Source organism: Lemur catta, chromosome 12, assembly GCF_020740605.2.
Source record: "Lemur catta isolate mLemCat1 chromosome 12, mLemCat1.pri, whole genome shotgun sequence".
Taxonomy (NCBI): domain Eukaryota; kingdom Metazoa; phylum Chordata; class Mammalia; order Primates; family Lemuridae; genus Lemur; species Lemur catta.
Genome location: NC_059139.1, coordinates 37929169 through 37951563, shown reverse-complemented (window position 1 = coordinate 37951563; position 22395 = coordinate 37929169). Strand labels below are relative to the sequence as shown.

Genomic DNA, 22395 nt, shown 5'->3' with positions numbered 1-22395 from the left:
TCCACTTTGTAGCCTGTGCTGGGCCCTGGAGAATGACCAATAAAAAATATATATCCCTGGGTTTGCTCCCCTGCCCTCTGGTTTCTGGTTTGGTTCAACCAATCTCTCAGGAGATCAGAGAAAGGGACAAAGTTGGAATTGGAGTATTTCTTCCTCCAGCCCCTTATTTGCAGAATTGTTTTGGGCTGGCCAAATCCCTCAGCTGCTTGTCTTAGTCCATTCAGGCTGCTATAACAAGTTACCATGGACTAGGCTGTTTATAAACAACAGTAATTTATTTTACACAGTTCTGGAAGCTGGAAGTCTGAGATCAGGATGCCAGCGTGGTCAGGTTCTGGTGAGGGCCCTCTGCTGGGGCGCAGACTGCCATCTTCTTATTGTATCCTCACATGGGGGAAAGAGGGAAGGAGAGCTCCCTGGGGTACCTTTTATAAGTGCACTAATCCCGTGCATGAGGACTCCACTCTTGTGACAAACCTCACCTCCTAATAAAATTTCAATATATGAATTTTAAGGGAGACACAAATATTCAGTGCACAACACAGCTCCTCTCCCAGAAGGTTTCTCCGTGTGACTCTCTCCTTCTGGGTTCTGGTAACTGCTACCTCCCCCAGCCCTAGGCTTAGGGATGGTGACAGCTTCACTGTTTCTAGCCACAGCATGTGTCACTATTCCTGGTGATTTCTTTTCACCCTTCCTAAAAACACTAGTGATCGTTGCCCTAATAATCCACTGTCAATGTTGGGATCTAGGTGCTTGCTTAAAGAAATATTGGTTGCTATCAGATATCTCTTGGCTAAGTGGGTGTGTACTTACATATTGTTTTTCTCTTAGATCCAAGAGTTGAAGATTGGCTCCTCATGTCCTCGCCTCTGCCACAAACCATCATCCTGGGACTCTATGTCTATTTTGTCACTTCTCTGGGACCAAAGCTCATGGAGAATCGAAAGCCCTTTGAACTCAAGAGAGCAATGATAACATACAATGTTTTCATAGTACTCCTTTCTGTGTATATGTGTTATGAGGCAAGTGTCTTCAGTATTCCTAATGGGAGAATTTTGCCTGAGTCTTCCTGTTTATGTCATTATGGTTTTTGTTATGACTATGAGGGTAACCTTTGAGATTTAATCAATTTTAGAAACTGATCTCACTAGAGCAGATATTTGCCAAAATATCATTATGTAATAGGCCAAATAATAAACTCATTAGAAGATCTCGGTAAAATCTACCTCATAGGTAATGAGAAAAATTAACATCTAGTCCAGGCACTAGCACATAGTTGCCTTAATAGATGATTAAATGAATCCATAAATGTTAGTTTTGAGGAAACTCATACTCAGAAATTAAGTGATGTAAAACAACATAGTTGGTAAGTGGAGGACTGACATTGGAACCCAGGTCTGTCTGATACCAGAGTTCATCTTGACTGTGTGGTGAATGTCATTGTCCTGGTAGGAACCTTTGGTTTCTTCATGCTCTGGTGAACTATGGGATGGTGGACTGTTTTGGTTTGGTTTATTGGGCTGTGGGGGGAACAGAAAACATAGACCAATACAAAGCAGTAGGTGAGGGAGCATGTTCCTTAACTGTCATTATGAAAGATGGGGATCTTCCAGGACTCCAAAGGAAATTCATGGATTCTCCACCCCCCCCCCCCCCCGTGCTACTACTGTGCCTCAGCTGCCCTCACGTTTCTTCTTTTCTAGGATTCCTTACTTCTTTTCCCACTCTGGCTTCCTTATCCTCTTTTTTTTTTTTTTTACTACCTTTACAGCACAGCTTGTGCTTAGTATGACTGGGGCTCACAGGGGCCCAGCACAGCCCCTCTGACCTCCCGTGACCCCATAGCCTCCTCACGTGCTTCCTTCCAGCCTGACTCCAGCTGCAGATCCGCCTGATCCGATCACTTTAACTCTGCTCCAGCCTTATTTCTCACAGTCCTCCCTAAAGTCTGGACCCACTCTGCTGCTTTCCATTTCTTCTTTATTTCCAAAATTAACTCACAGGCCACTCTTACTGCCCCTTCTAGAGTACAAGCGACTGAAAGGGAAAGAGCAGTGGAGATGGGAGCAAAGATAATGCAAGTTCTAAGTGAGTTCTCAGAGGTGGGATGTAGTATGTTATAGTATAGTGTTGAGAACACACATGGAAGCCAGGAGACCTGGGACTAGTTAGTCCCGGTTCTGTCACTAACTAGCTACCTAATTTTGAGCAAGTTGCTTAACCTCTCTGGGCCTCAAGCTCTCTCATTTTATAAAGCCAGTTGGATCTGAATGGAACCAAGTGTCCTCAGCTCCCTCCATGCTCTGGTGTTCTTTGGTTCTGTGTCTGCTTGTATCCTTGATTGTGATATCCCCAAATATATCTCTCAGTCTTAGAAGGAACCCAAATCATAACCAGTCAGTTTCAGTTCCCATTCTGTCAATTACAGTGTAAAAGAAGGTTTGAAAATATCTCGATTTGAGAGTTTCTGTCTCCCATTTACCACTAATACTTGAGTCACTTATATGCCACTTTGAGAGTGTATTACCTGCCAAACATAAATTACTGCTTTTTCTTATTGCTAGCCTGGAATACAGACATATATGTAAAAGAGCTCCACTGTTAGAATGTTCGTAAACTTAATATCAGAAAAACATTAGGTTCTACTCTGTTTAAGCAATGACTTTTGACACCTGAGCAGCATGTCTTCTGCAGATGACACACTCAGGCATACAGTTGATTGTGTGGAGTACAATTTCATTTGGTATACACAGTAAATACCTCCCCTAGGGATGTTAGGCCAGATATGAAGAAGGTGAAAGAGAAGCGCATCAGACTAAGGGAACTCAGGTGACTTATTTTATACTGATTGTTTGAATGTGCTAGTTACTTGGCACTAGTCAGACACTAACAAACAGAGACCAGTTAAGACCCCACAGAAGGCCAATTCACACAACTTCTGTTCAACACAGCGCTTGTTTGGGGTAGGGGAAGGTGGAGAATCCGTCATCACAGTTCAGGTAAATAGCTCCTGGACTTAGAGTGTTACTTGCATTAGTCAGAAATGAGTCTGAGCACAAGAGAACATGAGGACACTTGCTGACAGAGCTGGATTTTGTAAAACAGATTTAGCCATTTCTGTGTCACATTCCCTCATTCCTTTGACTTGTTTTTGTGAGATTTTTTTTCACATTCGTGAAATATATGTCTTATACTTCTCTGGTCTTCATTTTCAAGATATCATAGCCCACCAAATTAATGGTGTGATTAAATTATCTTATAAATTGAGCAAGAAGCTAATATCAGAAAAGGATGGTGGGTTTTTTTTTTTTTTTAGTTCAAAAAGTGATACTTTAATATCTGCTCAAAACTTTCACAACTCATTTTCATACGAAAATATAAGTATCAAATTTAGTTATGTATCAGCATCATATTAAAGTATACGGGCAGTGTAAGAATTAGTACAGTACATAACAGAGATTAACAATATATTTGTATACAAAACATGCTCCTGAAACACTGAGGTATTATTACAGTACTTAGGTATGAACTTCAAGTCTAACACTGGCCGCAAAAGCCAACTTTCATGACCCAGGACGTACATGAAAGGCAGGTGTGTCAATGGTATTTACAGAAATGTTCCCCAGGGGTATCAAGTGGCAAACCCCTACGTGGCATCGGCTGGAATGTAAGCACCATTTTATTTATTTATTTATTTTAGTCTGTGCAAACATCCTTTAATGTTTACAGCTGCAAATATCAAACACATCTTCCAGCTTAGCACTCTCTCTTTGGGAAAACTGTGTGATGTCAGGCTCTGACTTCCAGTTGCATATCTCCACAGATACAGTCAACCCACAACATATCTACTTTAGCTTATTTATGACAAACAAAACAAAGAAAAAATCCACAGGGTTCTCATTCACAATATCTTTAAAAAAGCACATACATTGTAAAAATGTTATTTCTAAAGAGAAATAAACAAGAAATTTTAAAAATTTGCAAAACAAAAATAACATGTGCAAGGTCTACGTAGTAACACTGCTGGCCGTAAGTACCATTTTAAAAGAAGGGATGACTTTCTGTTGTTTATAACTTGGAACAAACAAGGTGACTTCAACAGCCCCAGAGGCTCCCAACTGTAAGGAACTCCCATCCCTGTCCCGGAGGTGAGGTGGAGGAGGGAGCAGCGCCACCAGCATCCGGAGAGGCAGGCTCTCCACGGTCCTGGCAGAACCCCACTTGGGTGGTCCTGCTCCCCACCCAGGGCCAAACTCGACAGGGGACCGATCTGAAAGTAAACCAACATTCTTAATGTCAACACAATGTTTGTTTAAAAAAAATCAAAATGTGCAAAGTGGCAGCGACTGTCCAGTTTTGAGAAGCATTTAGCAAGTCCGAGCGCGTTCAATTTTCTTTAGCAACTGCTGCTGCCTTGCCTGCAATTTTTCCTTTTCCTGCAAAAGCCGCTGCTTTTTGACCCGAAGGGAAAGGACATACTCAGTGGCCTTTTTCAAAATGACCGCCTTGGTGGCCTTCTCGTTCACCAGCTCCGGCACGAGGTCCCTGAGCGCAGGGAGCTGCACGCAGGTGGCTGCGGCGCTGGCGCTCCGGGATGCGGCGGTAGAGGCGACGCTCGCTGTCCTCCGCGTCAGAGTTGAGGGGGCTCAAGCTCATGGCCTCTGGGGGGATGATCCTCTTGAGGCGACGTCGGGACACCTTACTCTTAATCTTCTTTCGGAGCGGTGCGTCCTCGCTCTCCGCAGAGGACGGCGGGCGGCATGGCTGTGCTGCGGCTGGTGGGTGCGCAGGCTTCGTTCCGGATTAGCTTTCCGGACTGAGCCCTCCCGGGCCCAGCGCTGCATTCTTGGGACGCGCGGTGATGGGGAATGTGGTGACAGCCTCGCTGTTGGAGGACGAGCGCTGCTTCTCCACGGCGACCACATTAATTTCCTCCTTTTCGTCTTCCTCTTCGTCATCTTCATCATCTGAGTCGCTCAGACTGTCCTCTCCGGAAATGCTGAGGGAGTTACGGTCGCCGCCGCGGCCGGGCGGCCCCCGGGGCGCTGGGGCGCGGACTCCCGCTTGCTCCCCGGGAAGGGGAAGACCACGGCGGGATTCACCCATTCGGCTGCCGGGTGGGCAGCTCAGCGGGCAGCGTGGCCCCGGGGCGGCCGGCTCCCGCAACCCCGCGGTGCCCGCGACCTGCATGGCTGGCCGCGCCCATTCCCGGGCAGGGGTATGTTTTGTTTTGTTTTGTTTTGTTTGAGACAGAGTCTCACTCTGTTGACTGGGCTAGAGTGAGTGCCCTGGCATCAGCCTAGCTCACAGCAACCTCAAACTCCTGGGCTTAAGCAATCCTTCTGTCTCAGCCTCCCAAGTAGCCGGGACTACAGGCATGCGCCACCATGCCCGGCTAATTTTTTCTACATATTTTTAGTTGTCCAGCTAATTTCTTTCTATTTTTGTAGTAGAGACAGAGGTCTCGCTCTTGCTCAGGCTGGTCTGGAACTCCTGACCTCCAGCGATCCTCCTGCCTTGGCCTCCCAGAGTGCTGGGATTAGAGGCGTGAGCCACCGCGCCTGGCCAGGATGGTGTGTTTTTAAACACCGTAGTCTAGTAGTTGTCATTCTCCTTTGTTTCTTTTCTTTGCACCATTAAAATATTATTCTGATAATGCCTCATAAGCCTTTGTTTTTTGAATTTAATTTATCGTTGTCATTTTAGCTTTAATGGTAATTAAAAATAGAAATTTAAGATTTGCCTCAATGGCAGAAAATGATTTAACCATCACACTGAGAAAGAAGACATTCCAAGGAGGATGTTGGCATTTGTGAGAATAAGAAGTTGCAGAAGAGCTGATCCTATTATCAGCACCCTAAATTAAGTCAACCATTTAACATATGCATTAAAATAAAATTAGAGCCCTTAGGTTTTTATTTTCAGATACTGTTTTAAAAGAAGATCTTCCCACCATCAGACTGAAAGAATGTCAGCATAATCTTTGAATTACAGTTCAGACTTATCAACAATAGGCTTTTTCTTCTCACCATCTTCTCACCACCAGTCTTAGGTCACTCTGTGGGTGTGTTGGAATTAAGGCCTGCCAGATTTCACTCTTATTGTTTTTTTTTTTTTTTTTTTGAGACAAAGTCTTGCTCTGTCACCCCGGGCTAGAGTGCCCTGATGTCAGCCTAGCTCCTAGGCTCAAGCTACCCTCCTGCTTCAGCTTCCCAGGTTGCTGGGACTATAAATGTGTACCACTACATCTGGCTAATTTTGTTTCTCTGTTTTTAGTAGAGATGAGGTCTCACTCTTGCTCAGGCTGATCTTGAACTCTTGAGCTCAAGCAGTCCTCCCGCCTCTGCCTCCCAGAGTGCTAGGATTATAGGTGTGAGCCACCGTGCCCGGCCTGTGCACTCTTACTGTTAACAAGAGCATTTTTCTCTTGTCTTGGGAATCCAAAGCAAAACCAATACCTGAGCCATGCACTACCACTTCACCTCATACCCATTAGCCAAGAGCAAGAAAAGCCCAGTTGTCGTAGCCACCTAGGACTACCACATTGAGGAATTTTGGTTAGCTCATTTATTTATTGACTAATTGGAAAGATTGGGCATAGCCAGAAAAGACTGATCCAGAGCCAGGTATTCCCTTAAGAGTACACAAATACACCCACATGTATAGATACACCTAAGATAAATTGCCTACCAGTATTTGCTATTTAAGCAAAACACGCCCAGTCTTTTGTTCTTCACTATCTTAGAATAATCATTCCCCAAAATGGGCATTTTAGTCAGAACATAGTTCATATAAATAATATATGAGTTTGCAGTTTTGAAAATTTTTGATATCAGGTTTTGATATCAAACGTGTTTGTAGTTTGTAATTGCTCTAGCTGCTTTTTCTTGTGCAGTGACTGCTGACTCAGCTGGTAACATAATGAAGAGACACAAAGCTACCTTTGTTGTAGCTGTTGAGCAGATGCTTTCCTTCTTTAATATGCATGTCTCTCTTGCAGTTTGTGATGTCTGGCTGGGGTACAGGTTATTCATTTCGATGTGAAATTGTTGACTATTCACGGTCACCGACAGCTTTGCGGGTAAGTTTCTTTTTGGAAAAACTTGTAACTCAAAATCAACGTTAAAACTTTTTGGATTCTGTGACATTGGATGTGAATTTAGAATGAGCAAATGACTCGATTATCAGATTATATGTGTTGGGGGAAATAAAGCTAAAAATTACGGGAAATAAAGTCAAGTGTATAATTTTCTATAAAATGAAAACTGGTGCTTTCCTTTTTGAATTTCTTGGATTTAAAAATAAATTGATATCTAGTTCCTTAAAAAATTAAAAAACAGAATTACCATTAAGATCCAGCAATTCCACTTTTGGGTATATACCTAAAAGAATTGAAAGCAGGGACTCGGAGAGATTTGTATACTCACATTCATAGCAGCATTGTTCACAATAGCTAGAAGGTGGAAGCAATCAGGTGTCCTTGGATGGATGAAATGGATTTAAAAATGTGATATATACATAGAATGGAATAATATTCAGCCTTTTAAAGGGCAGGAATTCTAACTCATGCTACAACATGGATGAACCTTGATGACAATTTGCTAAATGGAATAATCCAGTCACAGAAGGACAAATACTGCATGATTTCCATTTATATGAGGTACCTAGAGTAGTCAAATTTATAGAAATAAATAGTAGGATGGTTGAGGGTGTGAAGGGGAATAGGGAGTTATTGTTTAATGGGTACAGAGTTTCAGTGTTGCAAGATGAGAAGAGTTCTATGAATGGAGGGTGGTGATGGTTGCACAGCAATGCGAATATAATTAACTGAACTGTACCCTGAAAATGATTCAGATGCTAATTTTATGTTATGTGCATTTTACCAAAATTGTGAAAACCAAACTTTTCTTCCATGTGAAAAATGAAATAAATTTATATCTATGTATGTTTTTGCAGATGGCACATACCTGCTGGCTTTATTACTTCTCCAAATTTATTGAGCTTTTAGATACTGTGAGTATGTGGTCATCACATTTATGGTAATAAATGTTTGCTGTTTTAATGAAAGAAAGAAACTGCCAAAGTTCAGTTGTCTGATAACTTTGGTTATCTCTACTCCTCAGGCAGACTTACTGTTATCTTTTTACCTTTTATTATCAGTAATTTTAAAGAATAGATAGGATAAGTTTATTTTTTAGTATTTTGCAAACTCCAAAAGGTTTTTTTGTATAGCTACCACTTGATTAAGATAAGCATGTAACTGTAACACATAGTGCAAAACTGTGCATCTTTATGTAGATGGATGACAGTTGTTTTATGAATCAAGTTTAGAAAGCAAAGAACAGAGGACATAAGTTACCCCCGGGGGGTTAGTAATTTTGGGAATGCCAAAACTATTTCCAGCTACCTTTCTGAAGTCTGTACGTATTGGGCCCTATCTCTTCATACTTCAGATCCTAGTGAGGATCCTCTCTGAACTTCGATGACTGGGTCCTGGGAGAAGCAAGTGCCATGGATGAGACTCTGTGATGGGAGAGAAAGCCATGAGCCTTTGTTTACAGAGTAGCTTAGGAAAGCTGGATACTTATTATATTTTTTATGTAAAATGTAACATAGTTATTTGGAACCAGTTCTGGCTCTGAGACTGACAAGTGTGTTCTCTCTTTGGAATATATACCACTACATTTCTTATAGGAAATCTCAACATGCTTTACCTTCTCTGTTGACTAATCATATAATGTTAGAATTGGAAGGGGCTTTAGTAAGCATAGAATCCAGTGGTTCTCAAATTTTAGCATGCATTACAATCCCCTGCAGGGCTTGTTAAAACACAGATGCTTAGACTCTCACCCCCACAGTTTCTGATTCAATAGATCTTGAGTGGGGATCCAGAATTTGCATTTCTAACAAGTTCTCAGAGGGTGCTAATACTGTTGGTCCAGGGACCACACTCTGAGAACCTGTGTGGTTTTCAGCTTTCACGGTGCAGTAGAATTAATTGCATTGGGGAAAACCAAGCCAAACCAAGCCATTTGATGCCAAATGATCTGTAGTAGAGACCAGGCATGGCTATTTTTTAAAAACTTCTTGGGTATTTAATATGCAGCCAGAGTTGAGAATCACTGATGTAGTCCAGAGCCCTTAATCTGAAAAAAAAAAATTGAAGCCAAGAAGTTAAGTGACTTACCCAGAAGAATGCTGATACTGTCTGAGACTAGGACCAGATTGATAGTTTATGGCTTTTTCTGTTGCACCACACTGCCTTCCTCCATGTGCATAAGTGAATGCATTTTGGCTTCCTTGTCTCTGCTTTGCAGGTTCTCAGTTCTAGCTTCCACATGGAAACTGTTGCTGCTTCTATGTCCCCTAAACTACATTTCTCAAATAGTCCTATTAATACTTTTCTTCATACAATTCTGTTTGGTCCTGTATTTAAAAGTCTAACTTAGCACTGAATTTTGCTGTAGAATATTTTTTAAGCATCCCTCCACACCAAAACTTCTACCCTTTTGTTTGTAGGATTTCTACAAACCACAGGATACGTTCAGTCCAAATGGTGCCTTCATTCCTCTTCTCATTTTTCCTTTGCAGCTTTGCTTTTTTTTTTTTTATCATATAACTCTTTGAGTTTTTCCACTGGTCAGTTTTTTTTTTGTTGTTGTTTGTTTGTTTTTTACTAATAGTATTTCTTTCAACAATTTTTGGACATATTTTTTACTTTACATCTTTGATTTTTCAGACCATGTAAAATTTCTTTTTGCCTTTTTATTGATTCCTCCCATGACTAGGCATTCTACCTAAATTCTTTCATACTAGTTAATTTTTGAGCTATCCCTTGCAGAATCAGCTGCTTCTGTAAGCATTCTATGACTTTCAAAGCAAATTATGATATGGAATAGTTTGTACTTTGCCAATATTTTTGTAATACTTTATAAATTACCATATGCTTTTATATGAACTTGATATTCTTTAAATTATTTCAGGTCTTTTTTGTTCTGCGTAAGAAAAATAGCCAAGTGACTTTCCTTCATGTCTTCCATCATACCACCGTGCCATTGACCTGGTGGTTTGGAGTCAAATTTGCTGCAGGTAGCCAAGGGAAAATTGGGATCATGTATTATAAATGATAACATTTATATATGCTATGAACAAAAATTTTATCCTTAAATGTGATTTATAAGAAACTCAAAAAATCAAAGAGTCACTTTGGTTAAACTTCTGACTTTCATTAATTATTATCTGAAACATAAACATAGGATTCTTTTGTTTGTTTGTTTGTTTGTTTGTTTCTTGAGACAGAGTCTCGCTCTGTTGCCCAGGCTAGAGTGCCGTGGCATCAGCCTAGCTCACAGCAACCTCAAACTCCTGGGCTCAAGCGATCCTCCTGCCTCAGCCTCCTGAGTAGCTGGGACTATAGGCATGCGCCACCATGCCCGGCTAATTTTTTTGTATATATATTTTAGTTGTTTGGCTAATTTCTTTCTATTTTTAGTAGAGACGGGGTCTTGCTCTTGCTCAGGCTGGTCTCGAACTCCTGAGCTCAAATGATCCACCCGCCTCGGCCTCCCAGAGTGCTAGGATTACAGGCGTGAGCCACCGCGCCTGGCCAAACATAGGATTCTTAAGTAAATTCTCCCTACTCTTTAGATATGCATAACTTTTGGGCACATTCTTCTACACCTATTTTTGGTTGTTTTGGTTGGATTTTATTTGAATCTTATTAAATGTCTTTAAATAAAGAAATAAATAAATAAAATGGTAAAAGCCTTGGCTTTATAGGAGTATAGTTAGATAGGGTCTCAGGAAGTTAGAATGTTTAGCTCAAGTTCCGTGTCTTGTTTGCTTTCAGATTTCTAATAGCTGACTCATACCCCAGCCGCTAACAACTCTTTAAAGATGCACCAAATTGTGGTTATCCCAACTTCCCAAAGCATCTTACTATATTGAAAGATGTATTGATATTGTTTTTAAGGTCAAAAATAGTTTAAGTCAAAAGCTTGGCCAACAAGCTGTTTTTTTTGTTCCATTTTGGTTTTATTCTTCTGAACATCTAGAATTGGAGAAAGCTGGTCCACATTGCAAAATGTAAATAGTAGAAAATAATATTTTCTTCTCTCTCATATGTTCCATGAATTGGCATTTCTGTTCAGTCTTATGTGTGGAAGTAATTTTATCCTGTCATAACATTTTAAATAATGTTATCCCCAAGGACATATTTTTACCTTAGCAAAATTGGGTTGAGGGATTTATTTTTTCTAGTTTCTTAAACTTAAGAAGTCTTTAAGTAGACCTGTACCCCATATTAGTCAATGCTTTAATATTCCTGTGAATAGCTTGCCTCTATTAGGCATTTTGACTCCGCTAGACTAAAAGAAAAGGGGTACCACAATTGAGGAACTCTAATTTGAGTTCTAGACCCTCTAGGCATGGGAGGAGGGGGGAATGCACATGTTTCAGAGCATGAAAAGGACCCAGATAAGCCAGTGGCAGGAAGGGGATGCCAGAATCCGCAGGAAACACACAGGCTGTGAATCGTGGGTTAAGGGCCGTTCCTATCATAGCTTACAGGCTTCAGATTTTCCAGTTGTGTAAAGTACCTCCTTGCCCCAAATTAGCATTTATCTGTTGAGGAATTTTTTTTAAGTAAATGTAGCTGTTTTTCTTATGATTTATGTTCATGTAAAAATTTACCTTACATTAGGACAAGATAATCTCAGCTGTGTCCATTTCTCAAATCAAGGGTAGCTATATTATTTGATCTCCATTATTTTACTTTTCCTTACTTTCTATGCTTTTGTTTCCTCTTGTATGCATATAGTCCCTCTCAGTTCTTTCTGCAGTGATATACATTGACACCTTATTTGTGTTGATGAGAAATTGGAAAATACCTAAACATTCACTAGTAGAGTGATTATGATTTCTTATATATGCATAATTGTGAAATGAAAATGATATTGAGAGGCATTTAGCTCATCTTCTCTGTTAAGCAGTGTGACTCCTAAATTATCAGAAATAGATGACTATTCTATTTTTAAAGTATGCTAGAAAAGGTGCTTTCACACCCTTAGAATTTATTTATCCTTTCTTCTTCCATGAGTCCAGAATACTATATCACAACACTGAAAATAAATAGAAAAAAAGATTAGAAGGAAATATTCCAGAATATAAACAGAGGTGATTTGGCGACATTGAAACAAAAAGCAATTTCCCTCCCCTTCTTTATTTTCCCTCCCATTCTCTGCATTTTCCAGTTTTTCTATATTAAAGAGTTCAATAATGGGAAAAATAAATTTTATTTAAAGAATAGAGTTGAACATTTTTCTAACTTCTATGTTTGAGTCCATTAATAGTCTAGCTTCTATTTCAAAACCAAGCAATGGTTCCCAATAGTGAAAATTTAAACTATGATATACCTCAATTTTTGCATGTTACCATGGTTATAGACATCAGTGGGTTCCTTATCCACACCTTAATCCCCTTTCTTCTTCACAAAATGTAAATAGTAGAAAATAATGTTTTCTTCTCTCTCATATTTCTGTGAATTGGCATTTCTATTCAGTCTTATGTGTGGAGTTGTAGTAAACATTTGTTCAGCATACCTGATATCTATTCAATGACAAGCACAGCAACAAGAGCTATTTCCAGAAATGTGGTTTGGCACCAGCTTCCATTCCTGGAATGAAACTGTCCCCTTTAAACTATTTGTAAAAACTTGAGCACAGCTGGTCTTTATCTAGTATTTAATTTCCTGTTTGCCTGCCATACTCCTTGCTGGGATAATGGCAATCCAACTTTTCTTTTGAATATGATGAAAATATTTCTGTGGCAGGTTTTTGTATTAATTATGCATATACCTCCTCCTAGAGATATGGAGAATTGTGATAATTACCTAGGTGATGCCTTTATTTTTTCCAAATAATTCCCCTGGTGATTCTTTTATTTTTTCCAAAGCAAAAGAATAACACGTAACAGCACTAATTATAATTCATTCTGAGATGTTTGTTTTTAGACTCATAGTCATAAAGAAACCAAGCTTAGAAGGTACTTTATTAGAAAAGCCTCCCAAAGATACATAAAGGATTATTAATTAAAATGTGCTTATTCTATAAATAAACTTATTAAAATAACTTAGAAAATAATCATAACTAGAGAAAGTAAATATGTTAATTTTTGTTTGATAGCTTATTTTGATCAGTAACCATTACTGACACTGTTAGCTACACTAGTGCTTTGTTAAATCCGTCTGTAGGATCCTCATTTTCAGACATTTAAATGGTGAAAGTGTCCAAATGGAAAATAGACACTCCTCTACCAAATAATGGGAGAGGTATCTTAGTTGGAAAGGCTCTCATACGGTTCCCTGTCAAGGGTGAAATAGATTTCCAGTGTGTATATTATTGTGAGGCACAAATGGACTTGAGAGGTATTTGGCTTATCCTGTGTTAAGCAGCTTGACTCCTAAACTATCAGAAATAGACAACTATTCCATTGTTAAGTTATCCTACAAAGTGTGTTCTTATACCACTGTAATTTATTTGTTCAAATTTCTTTTGGAAAAGAAGACCAGTCCAAATGTAAGCAATAAAAGCTGGAAAGTTGTTAATAAGCTTCATTAATTCAGTTCCTCCTGACGTGAAATTTGTTATAACTGAGAGATTAGCTAAAATTCGATTTACTCTAGTCAGAAGGAAACAGTTTATGAAGCACAGTGTAGCATGAATGAGGCTTGGAGGGAATATTTAACTATTTACAAGTAATTATTCAAAACATGTTATTTTAAAGGAGTTCTTTAGCAGTGGTAGTATCTAGAAATATCTAGAATAGCTGCAATTATGAATAATTATTAAAAAGTAATTTCTACTGTGTTTTATGACATTTTTCCTTAGGAGATTATATTAGGAGTGATACATTTGTATTTTCCTTTAACTTTCTGTAGTTCATAGTATTTGTGAATTCAGTCCTTCCTCTACCACAATTAGTCTGAATTTATGAGGTTTTGCTTTATTTCTAGAATTAAAGAATACCGGTATTAAGAAAATAGAATATTTTAGAGAAAAATTTAAATTCCAGGTCAATGTTACTAGTTTAGTCAGGTCGTACATAAAGAATACAGATTTCGGCTGGGCATGGTGGCTCACGCCTGTAATCCTAGCACTTTCAGAGACCAAGACAGGAGGATTGCTTAAGCTCAGGAGTTTAAGACCAGCCTGAGCAACACAGCGAGACCCTGTCTCTACAAAAAATACAAAAATTAGCTGGGTGTGGTGGCACGCACCTGTAGTCTCAGCTACTTGGGAGGCTGAGGCAGAAAGATTGCTTGAGCTGAGGAGTTTGAAGTTACAGTGAGCTATGATGATGCCACGGCACTCTACATGGGGCAATAGAGTGAGACCCTGTCTCAAAAAAAAAAAAAAAAAAAAGGAATACAGATTCTTCTAGATTGTTCCTCATAGGAAAAAGACCCTAAGGAAGAGTTTTTTGTTTTTTTTCCCCATCATCAACCTATTACCCCTTGCACTGTACTAGTAGCATAGCTAAAGACAACTGAAATGCCCTTTTCTTATATCTCCAAGGGTTCTTTGCTTCTGTTCTAAATTGAAGGTGATCAATAGGAGATGTGGTGAAATTAAAAGAGGGAAACCAAGATAGGAAGGCATAATCAAATGAAAGCAGTAAGCAAGGATGGTTTAACAGTTAATAGATATTTATTTTGGAAAAACAATAATTGATTAAAGCAAATTTGGCATAGCTTACTAATGAAAGCTGGTGGTTTTACTGCCAAAATTATTTAATGAAAATTATTGATGGTGGGAAAAGTGAATTTGATCTCACACAATGACATGTAAAAAATATTCTTAGCATCTTTGTTTAAAATCGCCCAAATTAGAAATAACCCAAATGTCTTTCAATAGGAGAATGGATAAATAGTGATGCATTCACATAGTGTAATACTACACAGTAGTAAAAAGACAGATTACTAATATACACACCAACACGCATGAATGGAAACATTATGTTGAAGCAGGCACAAAAGAGGATATTCTCTGTAATTGCATTTATGTGAAGTTTAATGACAGGCAAAACTAATGATTGATGATAGAAGTTAGAATAAAGGTTACCCAGGGAGGGGTATATTCTTCAAAGGGACACATGGGAATCTTATGTAGTATTGGAAATGTTCTATATCTTGATTTTGGTGGTTATGTGGGTGTATACATCTGTGAAAAATCATCAAGTTGTACACTTAAGATTAATGTACTTTGTGAACTTTATGTTATTCTTCACTAACAATTGAATTTTACTACTATTATTTAGCAGCATAACATATTTAAAAGGTAACTCCACTAAGTTGGCTAAGTAAACCCAAATCGTAAGGCCATCTTAAGGTAAAGATATAACAAAATAAGTAAAGACGTGCTAATTTACTTTATAAGATTTGTGTATTTTATGAAATATATTATCCAGCTCTCTCTAATGTGATGGCTGTTTAACAGAATTGATATTTTCTTCCTACTAAAATTTAAGAGATAATTATATTAAATCTCAGTTCAGACAAAAATGTGTTTCATTTTAGGGAACAATGCCCCCATGTTACAACAATTTTATTTTCCAGGTGGTTTGGGAACATTCCATGCCTTTGTAAATTCAGCTGTGCATGTAATCATGTATACCTACTATGGAATATGTGCATTGGGACCTGCCTACCAGAAGTACTTGTGGTGGAAAAAATATGTGACTTCATTACAGCTTGTGAGTAATTAATTTTCTTTATAACCAGATATAAAACTAAACTGGAGTCAGTTGTCTTCACTGTGAATTGGGGTATTCACTAAATAAAGAACAAAGTTTACAAAACAATAGGGGTGTAGTGTCTGGCCCCTATATGGCATGCCATCATATTCTTTCTATGTTAAATGAACTTTATCAGGAACTTTGTTGAAAATAAAGCATATTTGGTAACCACGAGTCTCAGACAAATAAACCAGCATGTGTATTTTTATATCATCTTTATATTATTTTATACCTTTATACAACAATAAATACATTTATCATCAAAATAATCCCGAAATTATGTGACTCTCAATAGGCATAATACTAAATTAGAAGTTAGAAATTCTGTATTCTAGATCTAAGTGACTTTGAGGGAATGATGAGCCTTCCTGTGTCCCTGCCTATGTAGTCCTAAAATTTATTAGTCTGTCTTTCCTCACATCAATAAAAATTATTGTGAGAATTGAATGTATAGAGTGGTAGGCCAATATATATGCATTATGTAATTTGAATACTGCCTGTAAGTAAACAGTGTTTGAAATAGCAAAGGCCTCGGTTTAGACCTAATAATACCTTCATATTATTAATTCTAAAAATATATGGCATTTAATTTTTTGAAGAATTACTGTGGGTTTGAGATGGTGATTTACTTTAAATTTTATTGATTTCTATTAAAAGGAGAATCCTGCCATCCTTGTATTTCCACATTTGCACTTTGTAGTAACTCAGTGTCATATTCTGCTAGTAACATCAAGGAGAAAGTATGAATTTGGGTTTAGTCTGTTGAAGTTTAATTTCTATTAAAATCTATAACTTGGTAAATGAAATTTGTTACATTCATGTAATGTGTTCTCCCAGGTGAGAGATTGATGTTTTAATCTGTAAGGATCCTAAATCAAGATCAGAGTATGTCCTTGCATAGTTATTTATTGTATCTGAAATTGGCAACAATCTAAATGCCTAACCATAAGGAAATGGTGAAATATATTATTTTAATTCATACTTTGGAATACTATGAAGTCATGAACATTATTCACCATTGCTTTCTTTCAAAGTATTTTTTCTCATTGTATGGGCTCATTATAGAGAAATTAGAATACCTAATTTAGCAAAGAAAAAGGTAAATAAATGTAATTCCATCACCCATGGATAATCAGTGCTGATATATTTATTTTGTTCTCATCTATCTTTTCTCTCTTATGCATATATGTGTATACCTTTGACATGATTTGTATTATACTGCATATGCAATTTTGTACCAGGCTTTTTTTTCACTTAACATACTCTTAAATGTTGTAAAAACTTTTTAATAATGTAGAAAAATACTTATGTAGAAAAAAAGGGTAGACATTTGTTATCTCAAGGTGCCAATTATACAAACACACACACACACACACACACACACACACACACACACACACGCATAGAACATTGAGGACGTTGCTTTGCCTTTCCAAGGTTTTGTTTCCTCTTCTGCAAAATGAGAGGAATGATTGTGGCTACTCTGCAGGAATATCATAAAAGTTCATTAAGATAATGCAAGGAAAGGTGATGGTAAGGATAAAATGATAATAAAACAAGCTGTGAAAATCTTGACCATAGTTATAACTAGATGGATTGTGGAGAATTATCTATTTCTTTATAGAGTTTTACTTTTCTAAAATATTCATAGAACACATATTGCTTTTTTGTCAGGAAAAAATGATAACCAAAAAAATCTGAACATTAGCCTAGAAACTGTCCCTCTTAGGACTGTGTAGTTATGTTTTGTTTCACAGAGCCCTTGAGCACTGCTAGGAAGGCCACCAGTGCTCTGTCATTCCTTGTAGATTCTTTGCCTCAGTTGGCAGCCAAGATACATTTTTATCTATGACAGTGGAGGACAAGTGGCAGATATGAGGAGTCTGGGATGCTCCTACAAAATTAGAGTGGCTCTAATTAACATATTTTCATTTTCCAAAAAATGAGATACCTGGCCTAACAACAGGACAAAATATTTGAAATTGAAACTGTCCTGCAAAATTAGGCCACCAGGTAGTAGTCCCATATGCATTTCATCAGCATCAAGGTCTCAGATCAGAGATTCCAAAGAAAACCTGCTATGTTGGTTCTCTGAGTAGCAGAAGGGTTGCTGTATGCACAGCTGCAGGAATCATTTCAGTAGGGCCCCCTAGAATTTTGCAGTTCGACAGGACTGAATAGTGGTTCCCGGCTCCCATCTGGATTTTGACACTGTACCACCTCTTATCACTTCCAGGGAGGCTATATTTCAACATGAACTTCAACATGTACTCCCCAACAGTGCACTCCATGCACTTGGGGAGTGTGTAAACATAAGTAGGCAAAGAATTGTAACTGTTCATATCTGAACAATTTTTTTTCACTTTTTCATCTTTTAGGTCCAGTTTCTTATTGTCACCATCCACGTAGGCCAGTTCTTTTTCATGGAGGATTGCAAGTACCAGTTCCCAATCTTTCTGTACATCATTATGAGTTATGGGTGCATCTTTCTGCTGCTTTTTCTCCATTTTTGGTACTGTGCTTATACCAAAGGTCAGAGGCTGCCCAAAACTGTGAAAAATGGAAACTACAAAAATAAAGATCACTGAAATACAAGCAAAACATGAATCTATGATAGAGACTAATATCTTGTTTTCCTTGACAATCAAGAGATATTTACCTATGCAGTGCATTTTGTATACTTTTCAAAACTAAGAGCTTGTATTTTTATGATAAGTTAATTGGAATTTCTGATATTTGAGAGTCCAAAGCTCCCAGGTAACAGTCTTCTGAGAATCAGAGCCTAGAGCAGCCTGAAGATTTTTAGCTGCTTTTAAACCTAATCTAAATGTTTTGTTTAATACATTTTGTTACAGTGAAAGGAAGATGTGAAGCTATACTGTACTCTTCAAGGAAGTCTGGTATACATGAAAAATATCATTAGGTATTTTGAACACAGACAGAGATCCATACAGTACAGTAGATGCTTTCTGCTGGGTCTGGAAACCTCTAACTGTGTGCTCTGGCTTTGTCATTTCTTGCTGATATTCAGAATATACTATATTTACTCTAGAGTTAAATTCCCATTCTAAAGAGCTAACATAGTGAACATTAAGTGAATTTTTGATAAGTTGTCATTTAAAATCACTAATGATAATTTTTAATGGATCTTTTGAGTAGCCACCACCAGTTTTGATAAGACTTCCTTTTGTTGTGCATAAGACACTTTAGTTGTACACACTGTTTCAAAGTAACAGTCCTTTCAGTTAGTGATACACTGAACACTAAAATTCAGTTAATATTTTGAAAACAAGGTGATTTGTTTTGATGGGTTCACGAACATTTTGCTCTTACTGTTTTATCAATTAACTTTGATCTCTGGAAAGAGGTGAATTTGTTAATGAAAAAAGTACTGTGTAGTTTGGTGGGAAAAAATTGTTATCTGTTTTATTAATATCATTTTCTCATATTGTCATGGCTTATAGGATTACATTGGTTAAATATATATTGGTTAGCTCCTTAAATGTTCATATCATTGGCACACTGCAGGTACCCTCAAATCATAAATAATTTTAGACCACCCATTATACACAATCTCCAGATATGGGTTAGAGTGCCTTTGTGAAGCCACTGGAAGCAAATGGTGGCACAGAGAATATCTGGGGAAGATTCCATCATGTAATTAAGGGCTGTTCTACTTTGAGATAGAGACACACTACATAATAGTTAAAGATTCTATAGTTAGTGTTACAGATACACTGCATGAGAAAATATTTTACAGAATTGTATATTAATTCATAACTTTGATTTCTTTTTTTCAGACCTGTAAACCATATAATGAAGGACTGAATTCATTTAGCATAGGTTTTGTTTCCTATAAAATTGCTACTTCCTAAAATTCTCTTGTTCTTACATTCTCTTGTCAGAAAACCAAAACTGCTGGTGAATAGAGTTTTGTCCAAGAAATAGCAATATTTGGACATTTGTGAATTTTTCCCTATTGCTTTTTTTTTCTTGTTTTATTTATACTCAGATTTGAAGGCCTGCTTATGTTTGTAAGATTTTAAACAATTAGTACTTAAGGCCCCAGTTATTGTGTAGCACACAGGGATACTTATTGTACAACAAAACCTAAGTTTTACTCAATTTCATGGCCTTTTATCTTCACACTTGCCAGATTCATATATTTGCCTTTAAGTGACCTTTTTTGATTTCACTTGCTTACAGTAGGAGAAGATGAGGGTTGCTAAATGGGAGAAATTTCCTATTTTTTAAGTAAAGAATAAAGAACAGTAGAGCATAGCTAAAAGAAACAGTTGTTCTAATTTATTTCACTATAAATATAGGTCTCAGAATTCCTTAAGTGTTTTTCAGTTTTGGATCTTCATATCCAACCTATGCTAAAATGAGAAGATATGATAGGTGCTGTTATACATACACAGAATTTTCAAAGACATGAGTAGGGTAAAGACCAAAAGGAGGCAAAAATAAAAGAAGATGAAACAGGAGAATTCTATTTATTTCTTACTTACTTTCTGACCTGCATCATACAACCTCACTAACCTTCCTATAGTCTTTAAAATGTTTGCCTTGCCTATGAACTAACATGTGATTAAACCACATTCTCAATTATATGAACAGAAGTGAAGAGGTAGAATGTTACAAAAGAAATCACAGCTGGCAGAAGTGTCCTGCGTATAAACATCAGTAGATGAAAATGAATGTCACTAGACACAGAATTTGTATGGGCAATATTTTATTAAAAGGATTCTGTGTGGTCACATGGAGTTTCTATCGGGGTTTCATCTCACTTTTCAGGACTTTGCTGCCTAAAGTTTTGCTTACCTAACAAAAAGCCCAGTTACAAAATCTAGTTTATTATACAAAGCTCTGTGAATCCTTGAGGAGCTACATGTATAATGTAAATAAATACAGACATTTAAATATCTATGGAATATTGCCATTTTTACAGTCTTAATTCTTATCAAGTAGAATTTTTAATTGAGTATACTATATTCTGAGATAAATTATGAAATTATGAGGTATACTCTTTCAGTTATCCGTTATTTCTGTTAACTTTTTAAAGACTGGAAAACTCTGTGGATGTTGTCAAAGTGTGGGTTTGTTTTTCTCTGTGTATTACAATAAATTTGTGGTACTGCATGTATATATGTGTGTGTGTATATTTCATTTCGGAGTCTAGCTGCATGTATTTGCATGTGTAGGCGGTTTTTAATTTGAATACTCAACAAATTAGAGTATTTTACATATATGTTGTACATGTGCTGTGTTCAGACCCCTGTTGCCTAAGACATAATTGAGACCTCCTGGAACTTACAGACTGGCAGATGAAATTAAGCTGCAGAGCAGCAGATGATAGTTGCCGGCTGAGTGACCGTCCTGCCATTTGCAAACAGGGAAGGCTCTACGAAGGAATTTAAGTTTCAGTTGTGTGTTTAAGGTGTACAAAATTTCAATATGGGTGGTGGGGTAGTGGGCAAGGTGTTTTAAATGAAAAGGAATACCAAATTAAAACAGAATAGTTTTGCCATCCCTACTGAAATAATGACTGTAGCTAATGATCATCACCAGTTGCTAAAACAATTAGGTGAAAGGTTGACAGGGAAGTTTATAATGAATGAATTGTACCGATATAGCCTGAACCCACTGATCAATCTTAATGTCATTCAAAGTGGGACAACCGGACATTATGTCTCTTAATGTGCTATAATGCTATGAAGTATTCTTGCCAAAATTTGTTTAAAATTTGAATCTAATCAGTCCTCTATTTCTAACCTACCAGTTACAGGAAATACAGTGAATAGAGGAAGGTGTTAAAAGACACCAAGAGGATACAATCAGCCAAATCCAGAATGTAGGAAATTCTGTAGGACAAGTGACCCAGTTTCTTCAATAAATGCATTTTAAAAAAGGAACAGAGAAGGGAACTTTTATAGACTAAAAAAGACTTAAGATCTGCTAACCAAATGTCATTTGGATCCTGACTTCAACAGATCAAATCATAAAAGAGCATTTTTGTAACAATTAGATACGACTGAACATGAACTAAATATTAAAAGATAATAAGAAGTTATTAATTTTGGGTGTGCTTACTGTATTGGAGATATATTCTTAAAGTCCTTATCTGTGAGAAGTATACACTGAAGTATGTATATGTAAAATGATAGGTTGTCTGTGTTCATTTTAATACACTCTAGTAAAACAAAAGGGAGGTGTCGATAACTGTTAAAGTTGGGTAACAGGTTTGTCATAGGAGTTTGTTATTCTCTTCTCTCTACTTTTGTGCATGTTTGGAATTTTCCGGCTTTTAAAAGGCATTTCATATATTATAATGTTCCATAAGATGTTTTTTTTTTTCATAAGATGTTATTTTAAATTTCAACTCAGGAATCAAAATGATGGAAGTGACATGATTATTCACCAGTGGTCAGTCAGTCCTTAAGACCACTCACTGCATCTAAGTCTTGTAAGAAACTTTAAAATGTCCTGGATACGGTCCCTACCCTTAAGAAGTATACAGTATAGTTAGAAAAAGACAGTCCTACATAAAAATTTAATGAAAACTAAGGCAGCATACATGTTGACAAATAAAAAGTTTAT

General features: G+C 37.4%; 1 protein-coding gene and 1 pseudogene across 2 annotated transcripts in view; one reads left to right on the top strand and one right to left on the bottom strand.

Annotated features, from left to right (window-relative positions):
* Window positions 1-20941, top strand: part of ELOVL7 (ELOVL fatty acid elongase 7) — an 83731-nt gene extending 62790 nt beyond the window's left edge. For both annotated transcript variants that reach the window (XM_045565959.1, XM_045565960.1), the window contains exons 3-8: window positions 835-1025; window positions 7004-7084; window positions 7960-8016; window positions 9987-10092; window positions 15617-15753; window positions 18174-20941. In XM_045565959.1, coding sequence (XP_045421915.1) covers window positions 835-1025; window positions 7004-7084; window positions 7960-8016; window positions 9987-10092; window positions 15617-15753; window positions 18174-18383 — 782 coding nt within the window. In that variant the 3' untranslated portion in view covers window positions 18384-20941. The remainder of the gene's footprint in view (window positions 1-834; window positions 1026-7003; window positions 7085-7959; window positions 8017-9986; window positions 10093-15616; window positions 15754-18173) is intronic.
* On the bottom strand, window positions 4371-5212 carry LOC123648525 (annotated as a pseudogene).
* Window positions 20942-22395: the final 1454 nt, after the last annotated feature.